The sequence below is a fragment of the Hoplias malabaricus genome, chromosome X2 (assembly GCF_029633855.1).
Source record: "Hoplias malabaricus isolate fHopMal1 chromosome X2, fHopMal1.hap1, whole genome shotgun sequence".
Classification (NCBI taxonomy): Eukaryota; Metazoa; Chordata; class Actinopteri; order Characiformes; family Erythrinidae; genus Hoplias; species Hoplias malabaricus.
The window spans coordinates 36,484,396-36,496,446 of NC_089819.1; the positions used below are offsets into that span (position 1 = coordinate 36,484,396).

The 12,051-nt window shown below is 39.0% G+C and overlaps 1 protein-coding gene across 1 annotated transcript in view; it reads right to left on the reverse strand.

The window, feature by feature from the left end:
• Nucleotides 1-499: 499 nt before the first annotated feature.
• The window catches only part of LOC136676605 (vasorin-like), a 28,219-nt gene continuing 16,667 nt past the window's right edge, over nt 500-12,051 (reverse strand). Inside the window, exon 2 of the mRNA XM_066653711.1 lies at nt 500-5,897. Coding sequence (XP_066509808.1) covers nt 3,811-5,883 — 2,073 coding nt within the window. The 5' untranslated portion in view covers nt 5,884-5,897 and the 3' untranslated portion in view covers nt 500-3,810. The remainder of the gene's footprint in view (nt 5,898-12,051) is intronic.

Genomic DNA, 12,051 nt, shown 5'->3' on the forward strand with positions numbered 1-12,051 from the left:
AGAACAAAACGACAGTTCTCCAGAATCTTCTATATTGCCTTTAAAGTGTAGGGGCAAAAATTGCTTTTAGTACCTTTTAATTTCAGAAGAAACACTGGACCGGCTGGTGCCTGCAATATTGATGGTGACTTTTGTTGAATTATCACTTATCACTATTTGGAAGAATTACGTGATCAACTATTGCTCCGTCCAATAAAGATTGAACCTTGCTATAAAAACCTTGATATAAAAAACTAACCTAAAATTTCCAGTAACAGAAATCAGCTGACAACTGTAGAGTTCCCATTTTGCATTTTTCCACACATGCTATCATCCTTATAAGTATTAGCAAAGGCAAAATGTGATCCAGGATCTGTTCCCTTGATCTGTGAATGTGAATCTCTGAGTGTCTCAGCAGGTTACTTTGTTTTTCCTTCAAAGTTACAGAGCTTTGCACAATCCCAGAGTAAGATTTCATCAAGAAAGAATGCAGAAAAAAGCACATTTTTTTTCTTCCTGTATTTTTTTTAAAGACATCAGGTTTTTTTTTTTTAAAAAACATGTGTACATGTATGTGCTTTTACTTTATAAAAAAAAAAAAAAAAGACCAAGCCTCAGTTCTGTATACACAAAATATTACAGAGAAAAATAATAAACTTCCCAATGTAAATAAGGAACTTGAAAGAAGAGTTTAAAAATGCTTCAAATAGTTTGAGACCCTCTTGCTGTGTGATGAGGCTCCTCTTTCCAGTTTTAATGTTTGGATGTGCAGAGTCTGTCTGTGCCAAATGGCCTGCACTTGTGTAAGAGTGCTACGGTCAACAGAAGACTCTGGAATAACCAATCAGTCCTCAAGCTGATATTGTTTTCTATGAAGTCAGACTGGCATGTCATAATTAGTTATAAATACACTGCTGATGAAATTTGAAAGATAAGGTTAGATTAAAGTAGAAAATCCATGCACATTACAATAGATACACATTTTACCAGAAATTTGGTCTGAAACATTCTTTTTTTTTTTCTTATTTTAGATATCTTCCCCAGTTTTTTTTTCTGTAATTCCACTAATAATTACACTGCCTTTAAACTTGGGTAGTGAAGGCAGCACATATTTCCTCTTTCAACTTTGAATCTAGCCCCCACTTCTAGATTATTTGGTAGGCATGGCAAGATTTTCTGTCATCCAACCACAAATATAAGCACCTTGTCATTTGACAGGATTTCTTTAGTATAGTCAGAAGGATGACTGCACTGAAAAAGAACCTGATACCCACTGTTAAATATAAGCGTGGCGTAGGGTCTGTGAGATTGTGGGGCTTTTTTTCCTCCTAAAGCTGTGGGGAACCTTGTTAGGGTACTGGGATTCACCTTAAAATACCTGGACATTTTAAAGCTAAGAATATGAATATAAGCTGATACCCACTGTTAAATATAAAATAAGTAACTACTCTTATTGTGCTTTTTTTCTTAGAATGAATTTACTATGAATTCATTAAGGTTGGAATTTTCTCAACAAAGATTAAGTTTTTACTCATCTTTACCAGGGGTGGCAATAATTGTGGCGTATTGTGATTATAGAGCAAGGTCAGTGGGCAAGTGTTTCTAAAAAGATCCACTGTGTCATAACACCATCCTTCCACAATCTCACTAACTGACTGACCCAAGCTACTTCTGTTGTTCTGTTCTGCACTTTGACTTCAGATCAAACAGCAGACAAAGGAGTGGCTTTGTTAAAACATGACTCAAAAACAATTCTCAGTTCCAAACAAGACCATGGATAAACACAAAGTTCACAGAGCATTAAATGTTGTCATAGTCTGTTGGCAGCAAAGGCCACACACACAGAGTGCAAACTTTTGAGCCTAACAACCTACAACAGAGTAAGTACTTCCTTCAGTTTGGCAAGGACTCTGAATTTCATATTTGTTCTTTGTTTTTGTGTTGGTGTACTGTATGAAGATAATTTATTTAAAGATTGCCACTGCAATAATTTGCATTAACCATTACAGCACTCATGGGTCAATCATAATGACCTTTAAGACAAAATTACATTGAGTAACTGTTCTGGTTTATCAGTCAGTTTAAATGAGGAATCTTTCTATTTATATCATGAAAATTGTTTATGTATTTAAACAATTAATTGCATTTTATGATACTTTCATAATTTTTACATTTGTACAGCTTTTGGATTCTTGTTAAAATGGAGGCTGTAGCTTATGCTGGCAATTTACATAGATTAATTTAACAGCTGTCCTGTATAAAGTAATATAATATAATCTCCCTTGAGTTCAGGACTCTGCTGTAAACATTAATCACATTCTGCAACTGTAGGGGGGAGCCCAGGAGCAAAACTACTATATCTTATCTAGTGTGCCTTTCAGTATCTGTTTCATCATGTGTAATTCATTATAATCATACACAGGATAAGATGTAAAATATCCTATGCCAAATCCTTAGTGTATAACATAGGGCCCATCACACTCTCTTCCAAACTGTAGCCACAAAATTCCATTGTTTGAATCCTTAACACAAAGGTTGCTATAGCCATTTATTATTCACAACCAGCTATCCTTAACAACTATGCTTACTCATTGAGCCCATCACATGAGTACCCAAACCACCCAATGCATCACTAGCCCTTAACAGGGGTCATCAGGTAGACACCACCCTCATAGGTGTTTCACTAAATTAAGCCCACGACACCTCCAGAAGGCTCAACAGTGAAGTCTAATAATTAAAAATGAAATCTGCCATTAAGACAAATGTCAGATGATGGACTACAAACCAGCCTCTCTCTATGTGGATGGAAGATGCATGCTAGTCATACACTCACAAAGCAAGTATAATATTGATGGTAGGGGTAATCATCTCAATGGTTTCAAGATACAAAAACCTAAATTAAAAAAATAAAATATTAGCTCAGAGAAAAGAAAACCTTCACATAAAAAAAAACAAACTATACAAAAGGGATAAACATTATCTTCATGGTAGGTTTTGTTTTTCACAGCAAATCTCTGTAAAAGGACACAACTGGTAAGGAGGCATCTTTGAAGCTGCAGCATGAAGGAAAGTTATCTGAAGAAGCTGTCCATGATCTCATCTTTAGACCTTTTAAAGGACTTAGTCACAGAGCCTAAGCTCAAATCAGTGCACAGTATCTCAGACGAGCAAGGACAGTTAACGCATCTTGCGTCAGTGTATGTTTTTTTTCCCCCTCTAGAGAAAGAAAACATGCCCTTGTACATCCATTTGGAAATTTAGTAACTTCCATTTTTCCATATAGTCAATAAGTACTGGTCCTTTCCTTTATGTCTAAAATGAACAAAATAAATTCACATTGATCTTCAATCTCTAGACCAGGTAGCAAGGTTGATAGGCCAATACAAGTCCAGTCAGGTGGAGAAAAAAGGTACAAAGTCTAAAGCCTGATATGGTAAATGTCTTTTAGATTTCCATCCTACGCTTCTTTTATCATGTTCTTCTCTTTGTCCTAGCACCAGCATCACTAGGCACAAAGAGTTATTTAAAACAGTGTTCTCCTGTCCAACAACACAGTACTTAATAATGTGTGGTTTCTAGTTTCATTAGAGAGCTATGCAATTGAAGCTTGACATTTTTTACATGCAAAAAAGGCACTATTGTCTTAGCAACACAGAATACCTTAAGTTGGCAATTGCACTTGTTTCAAATACTTTTAAAAATTCAGTTTTAACACTCAGACATGTCTAAAAATGTTGCAAACTGCTCATTTGCCCACCCTGTGCGGTGTCTACACTTCACCCGCCTGCAGGGGTAATGGGTCCCCTCCATTGCCCTCCAGGGGCCTGGAGCCTAAGCAGCACTTTTTTGCATTTTAATATATGAAGGTATCCGAGCATCTGTGTTGTTGTTGGCAGCAAACTGTTCTTGGATCAGCGGCATTGCATATTCCATGCCACCATGAGATACTTGTGGGCAGGGCATGATCTCTGGATGCTTTGGATGTCCAGTCCCATTTTCCAAGCATGCCTTGACGCCTTCTAACTCAAAAGGAGTCGGCTCCCCAAGATCCAGATCTTCAGGACTTTTGGCCCTTCTCCTGCGAGAAATCACCACCACTGCTGCAATTATGGCCACTGCCATGACCACAGCCACTGCTATTATTATGGGTACAAGAGTAGAGGAAGGTTCACTTATAATCATACTGGGTTCATGAGATGGAGGTAAGCTTCCTGCAGTGCGAGCCTCCATGCAGGACACCATGTCATCCACTGGCTCACCGAGTGGGCTGGCACATACAGAGTAGGTGCAGTTGGGCTGCAGCCCTCTCAATGTATACTCAGGGTAGGATGGAGGCACGCTGAGCTGTATGGGTCTTCGGTCAGGTCCAGACAAGTTTCGGAAAGTCAGGCGAATTCCACGGATGTGTGGCCGCGATTCGATGTAACGATGAAGGTCAAGTGTGATAGAGGTGCTGGTTACATGATGGGAGCTGATGTTGTCTAGAACAGCTACTGTGGCTACCACATAAACCCTCGGATTCAATGGAGGAGACTGGGATTTGCCCAGATGCTCACAGTAAATTCCAGATGTGACTGGAGGACACAGACAATCCACTTGTCCCTGTTCATCAAACCTGCATGTGCCCCCATTCAGGCAGATGTTTGAGGGACACATGTATTCTTCAGGTTCCTTGTAGGTGCTGGGAGAAGCTGTTTCCTCAGGAGATAGATGTAAGTCTGTCTCAGTGGATGGCTCCTCAGTAGGATCCAGAGGAAGGAAGGCCTGAGTGGTCTGCATAGCAGTTGTGGCTTCTGGTGGACTGCGTGTGCTGCTGCTGGTAAGTGAATCAGACAGCTCAGTGGTGGATGTGGGACATCCAAAATCCTTTTTTTCCAGTTCAGCCAGCATTTTGCCTGCATTTACAGGGGGAAAGTGGCAGCGTGTCACCTCTGGCTGACCAAGTTCAATATTTTTCTCTTTCAGCCAGTTGGGGAACCATGCAAGTGGACACAAGCAGTTGAATGGGTTTTCTGCAGCTGTGAGATGGTTCAATTTTGGGAGCATCTGGAAAAAACCCTCAGGGAACCCTTGCAGATTCAGGCTACTTAGGTCCAACTTCTGCAATCCTACTAGATTCTGGAAGTCCTCTTGCTTGAGTGGGCCTAAAGGGTTAGAAGCGAGGTTAAGACGGATCAGCCCTCTCGCTGATTTTAGTGCAGGGGGCATTCTTGCTAGCTGGTTTTGAGACACATCCAGATCATGCAGGTTCCCCAAACTTTTCATTAATCCTTCATCCAAGTCAGTCAATCCCAGTCCAGCTAACTTCAGCGACTCCAGGTGTGGTGTCTGGAGGTCAGCAGGTCCAGGAGCAGGAAGGCTGTTAGAGCTTAGATCTAACAGGAGCAATCTGGGTAGATGGAGAATAGGAAATATATTGATCTTATTTCCCTGCAGCTTCAGCTCCAGCAAGTTCTTTAGATCTTTAAATGCAGCTGGGTAGATGCTCTTGATGCGGTTGTTGTGGAGATACAGCCTCTCCAAATTTACTAGCCCAGCAAAGCTGTCCTTGGATATGTGAGTAATGAGATTTGAAGAGAGGTCTAGATTGTGTAGTGAAGATAGCGACCCAAAAACGCCATCTGGAATCTCTGTTAGCGCATTTTGGCTCAGGTCGAGCATCTTCAGCTCAGACAAACTGAGGAAGTCCTGCTTTTGCAAGGAATTGATGCCATTCTGGAACACATACAGATCTTGTGTGGAGGCAGGTAGATTGAGGGGCATCGAAGAGGAGCGCCGTTGGATGCAGAAGATGTATTGTGGAGAATTGCATGTACAGTCTTTTGGACATGCACCACAGAGCGTCCAGGGAAGTATCAGCAGGGAGAACAGGAGGAATCTCCAAACTGGGGTCCACAGCCACATCGTCACTCCTAGTTCTGCAAAAAGAACATAATCAAAATTATTAACATCTCAAATTGTTGTACTACATACTAACATTAAGTACTATATCATGTTCATTTTGAATTTCATTACTATCATATTATGAGCACCCTGTACATTATTTGTTGTTTCATTTGAGTATCTGTGTGTGTTTTAATAAATGAAACCTATCAAACAATCCAATAAATGTAAATGTTATATTTACAAAGCATTTGTAAATGCTGGAGCCTACCCAGAATCACTGGGCACAAGACAGGAATACACCCTTGACAGATTTTTGCTTGGCCAGTACACCAAATCAATATGTGTTTTTGGACTGTGTGAGGAGGAGCCCATGCAGTCACAGAAAAACAGTCACCCAAATCAGGGCTTAAACCCACAACCCCAGGAACCTGGGGCTGTGTGACAGCGCTACTACGCCACCTATTTTAAAACTTATTTGTACAATAATTTGGGGTAAAAATGTTCATTTTTCAATTTATATTAAAGTTCCGTGTTTTATTATATTGCAAGGAATAAAATAAGTCACAATCTAATCACAATATACGTTTTGCAATGCTCATCCTTTCATAAGGGCAGTTAGAATTTTTCCAGTTGTGGTCAAAAATGCCAGCCATTAAGATGAAAAAATTCTTACTGACTTTTGTGGGCACGTCAGTGTAGTGTAACTGACACTACTTTGTGGTCTGACTAAAGAGCTCGAGGATATGCTTCTCATTTTCCTTCAGGGTTTGCCAAACGCACAGGCACCAGTATAAGCATTACTTTGGATGGTTATACTGTTGACCTGCCCAAGGTAACACACACCGTTTTTCCAGTTCCACTGTTTGTTTGGCAAAGACAACAGGCAAGGTTTAGATTCTCAGCACAGAGAGTGTGTTCAGACCAGCCCACCCACTGTGACTGACACACACACACACAAATATCTGGCTTCATGAAGTCAGGAGAGAGACGGACAAATAAACCTAGGCAGCAGTCAAGTATGACTCTGTCATTCTACCTCTGCAGCAACACCACCTGCACCCAACTACAGTTACATCTGCATGCACATACAAGTGTGTGTGTGAGGTGCTGTTTTTCTACACTAATATGGATAATCTAATCTGAGCTCACAGGCAACATTGAGGATGTAATAATAAATTATTCTGTGTGTGTATGTGTATTACAACATGAAAGGCCCCTTTGTATACTCCACTGTAGCTTTTTCAGCAGGCTTGAGGGCTATTTGTATTGGATGAGTTATCAGGAGATTTGTGATGTGGATGTGTGCTGCAATGTGTGTCTGCATCCACACAGAAGTTTCAAGTGACTTGTAAATTCTATGAACCTGGATGTTTAAGGAACTGATTAACATTTGCAGAAAACTATAACTTGATGATATTGTATTAGGTGTACAAGTTTTAATTATTACTATTTTTTGTAACATATAATTCCAAATTCTCCTGCTCTTTTGTCATTTATGGTAACTGCTGTGTAGCATTAAGAATGAAAATTATGATTTTATTCCACAAAATAACCTAAAAATGAAGTATTAATACACTATGTTCACGTGTACATTTGGACAATTTGTACAATATTATCCCCAAGAACAAATCAATGCACATTGATTTCTTGATGTAACACATAATGAATACAGTGAATTATAAATTCTTCTTGCTTGACATTTTCAAACAAATTTTTTGGGTTTTTTTTGTTGAATAAAATTACAATTGCCATTTTAATACTATGCAGCAGTTACAATAAGACAGAAGAGTAGAAGAATGTTCATTCATTCATTCATTGTCTGTAACTGCTTATCCAGTTCAGGGTCACGGTGGGTCTGGAACCTACCCAGAATCACTGGGCGCAAGGCGTGAACACACCCTGGAGGAGGCTCCAGTCATTCACAGGGTGACACACACTCACACCTATCGACACTTTTGAATCCACCAACCAACGTGTGGTTTTGGACCATGAGAGGAAACCGGAGCACTCAGAGGAAACCCACACAGACAAAGGGTGAACACTCCAAACTCCTCACAGACTGTTACCTGGAGCAGGACCTGAACCCACAACCTCCAGGTCCCTGTTTGAATTTTTAATGACAATAATACATAGAAAAAAACGATCATTGTAGCACTAAGCTTCATATCTGACCATGATCTAAATTATATCACCACCAAACTAATGATATCACCACATTTACACAAAGAGGCTAGACACATATGGATTTAATTTAACTAATGACCTTTAGACACTCATTTGCCATCTACATTTATTCCTTACTTATAATCACATATCTCCTATTTCCCTTTTAGTCCTCTTTCATCTGCTATATATTGTTTTGTAGCTTAACAGTCATCTGTTTTCAGAACAGCTAAATGTATTGTCCTTGTGGTCACTTACTTCCTGACGTCAACTGTGGCCTCCAGCGACTTAGTGGAAAAGACACTGAGACGGCAAGTATGTGTTTGTACGTGTGGTGTTTCAGTTGGAATCATCACCTTCTTTCTAACTCTATTTCTATTGAGTCAAAAATTAGATGTTTCCAGAATCCCATATAAGGCATAGATTCACAACCCTGAGTTTGGTGTTTTATGCCTTACATTTATGAAGTGATGACAGCTAAATCAATATCTTTGTTATAGTTCTTCTCAGACAAAACCTGCTACACAATTAATATCAGTAGGCATTTTATTTTATTTGTTTAAGTCCAGGATTAAGCTTAATACAGACATGGCCAACAAGATGTGTGTCATTGGGGCTGAGAAATTCAAGGAAAATATCTAAAATAACTAATTACAATTTATCAGACCAATTTTGCAAATAATATTCTCTACAAGTTAAATTACTTTTACCTCAGACAGCATTGAAAAAGGCTTGTTTTAGGCTTTATTGCCTTGTCTAAACAAAATAACAGAAAGCAAAATAAAAGCAAATACAAATAAGCTTATACACTACCCTTAGAAATAGCAATGTATCCAACGACAAACAGTAGAATGAAGCATCTTTTTAATTGTGACTGTAGTGGTTATTTCCTGACATATTTGTAATCACCATTGTGGCTGAGTCACAGTATAGAAGTGCAGGTTTTATGAGCAAATAAGGTTTGCTAAGATAAACAAATGATTGTCTTAGACAAAGCAGAGAAAGTGTCTGTAGCAGCCTGGACTTGAAGATGTGAAGTCTTTTCCTGCTTCAACCACACCCTCCAGGTAGCATCACCTGCTCTTATCTCCATTCCAGTCAGTTATTCCAGTCACTAAAAGGGGTTGGCCCAAACAAAAAATGGGACACATCAAATCCAAATATAACATTTTGCCTCCTACACTGATAGAAGGGCAGAAAGCTCCAGATCACAGCACAGAGGTATTTGGTTGCTTTTTGCTCTTTAAACAACATGTTGATGATATGGGCTTCAATAAATGTTAGCTCGTGTGATTTAAAAATGGGAAAATAAAAATATCTCTCTTTCATCTTTCAGCCCTAAAGTAACTCCACAATGACTTGAATATGTAAGTATATTTGAAAACGTTTTCTGTTATTTGCACATACAGGGATGTTCTACACCCTTCAAAAAAAAATATGTGCTAAAAAGGGTTCTTCGAGCAGTTCCATAGAAGAACCACTTCTGGTTCCACAAAGAACCATATTGTTAAAGAGATGTGTGAGTGTGAAGAACCTTCGAAAGATTTAAACATCCATCACTCAGTGTTAAGGTTCTTTATGCATTTATATGTATTAGCAACAATGGATCATTCTGGAGCCAAAAATGGTTCTTCTATGGCATCGCTCAAAGTACATTTTGTCTGTTATTTTTATATTTAGGAGTGGACACCAGTGCAGAGTTACAGATAATGTTCTAATGAGAGATCTGGAGTATTTCTTTAATTTATCCTCTGTGTTAATTTGGAGTATCAGTTGAATATTTTGAGGCATGTTGTACAGTGTCTTTGTCCCAGAGCAGCACTCCTACACAAAATAGAACAAATGCGACTAGCAATAGAAGAACTACTCAACTCTCAGTAACACAGTTAAGTCTCCCACCCTCTCTCTACCTTACTCTCTCTCTCTCTCTCTCATAAAGTCTGATCCCATCGGCATGGTCGGAATGTTCAATAACTAAAATATCTTCAGCAAGATCAAGGAACAAAGGCCTTTGAGTAATACAGGTACTTTGACTCTCTTTTTAACTAACTCTCTTTTTCTCTTTCTCTCTCTCTCTCTGTGCTGCATAATTGCTATGCTACTGCTATTTACATTACAAATATTTCCAAAATATTCTATGTTGATCTACATTTGATCAAAAGTTATTTTTGTACCATAATAAAAATATCATATTTTTTAAACAAATGAAAAATTCAGAAGTGCAGTCAATAAGGAATGTTAAACTAATATGAGTGTAGCTGATTGCATGTCTCATGTGATTACTGCATATAAGTGTATAATAGAAATATAAATTCTTGACAGAATAAAACAACAATTGTCAGAGAGTAAATGTGCAGGTTTAATGAGAGATGAACTTGATAAACCTGATTTGAGCCTGTGCATATGTGTGTTTGTATCTCGTTGAATTCCCTGGTCATTCATTCATTATCTGTAATTGCTTATCCAGTTCAGGGTAGTGGTGGGTCCAGAGCCTACCTGGAATTATTGGGCACAAGGCGGGAATACACCCTGGAAGGGGCGCCAGTCCTTGACAGGGCAAAACACACACTCACACCTACGGACACTTTTGTGTCGCCAATCCACCTACCAACGTGTGTTTTTGGACTGTGGGAGGAAACCTGAGCACCCGGAGAAAACCCATGGGGACACGGGGAGAACACACCAAACTCTTCACAGACAGTCACCTGGAGCATGAATTGAACCCACAACCTCCAGGTCCCTGGAGCTGTGTGACTGCGACACTACCTGCATCACCGTGCCGCCCTGGTCAAATACACATTATTTATTTATTTATTTTATTACATGATTTTCTTAGAAAATCTTTATTAGACATTATTTAACACACAATATAAAAAAAAACTCCTTCATTTATCTGATAGTTCATGTTAGGTTGCATTTTATTTACTGTTGATATTTCCAGTATGTTCAACAGAAAGATCTTAAATTGGAAACAACTGGAAACAAAATTGTCCTTGTCTTTGTAAACAAAAAACACAAAAAGGTTTCATTTGTCTCTGGTATTCATACATATACCCCTGGTAATTGTATACAACTAGTATATGAATTGCATCATGATAAGATTATAGGCATATGCATTTCGAAATCTGATTTCTACATAGCAAAGTTTCATACTGGAATAAATGGAATGCATCTTTCTTGATGAACATCCTCACTGTCATGGATCATGTGCATTGTTACGTATGTACTGGGTGGATATATGTGATGTATGCGCTTATGCTTCCAGAACATCTAAAATGTGTCTTAGACCACCTTGTAAAATAGTTTGTGCAAATCTGTTTTAAATATGATTTTAATTACATATGTTTTAACCAAGATCTGTATTTTATGTAGATAATATCTGGATATAGTCCTGATGCTCAAACTGTTTGAAACGACCAGGCTTAAACAGGGTCTGAAAGTTTCGGTTCTAGAAATGTCCAAAAATAAACACATACACACACTTAGATCAGACTTTGCTCTCTGAAGAATTTAAACAATGCAGCACACCTTAATCTTTGTTGCTGTGAGGCTGCTGTCAGACAGTAATGTGGCTATAACCAAGTTGCTGGAAGCAGCAGAACAACTACAATGCAGAACCTTCCCTTTGGTTCCCCGGTCTGTCTGTCTGGGTTATTTATTTATTTATTTAAAAAACCACACACACCTTCACCTTTCATAATTAACAAATTGAACAACTTTGAAACATTGCAATGTCATTCATTTTCTGCAACCACTTATCCAGTTCAGGGTCACGGTGGGTCCAGAGCCAGTGGGCGCAAGGTGGGAATACACCCTGGAGGGGGCACCAGTCCTTCACAGGGCAACACAGACACACTTTCACACTTACAGACACTTTTTGAGTCACCAATCTACCTACCAACATGTGTTTTTGGACTGTGGGAGGAAACCGGAGCACCAGGAGGAAACCCACGTGGACACAGGGAGAACACACCACAGACAGTCACCCAGAGTGGGAATCGAACCCACAACCTCCAGACCCCT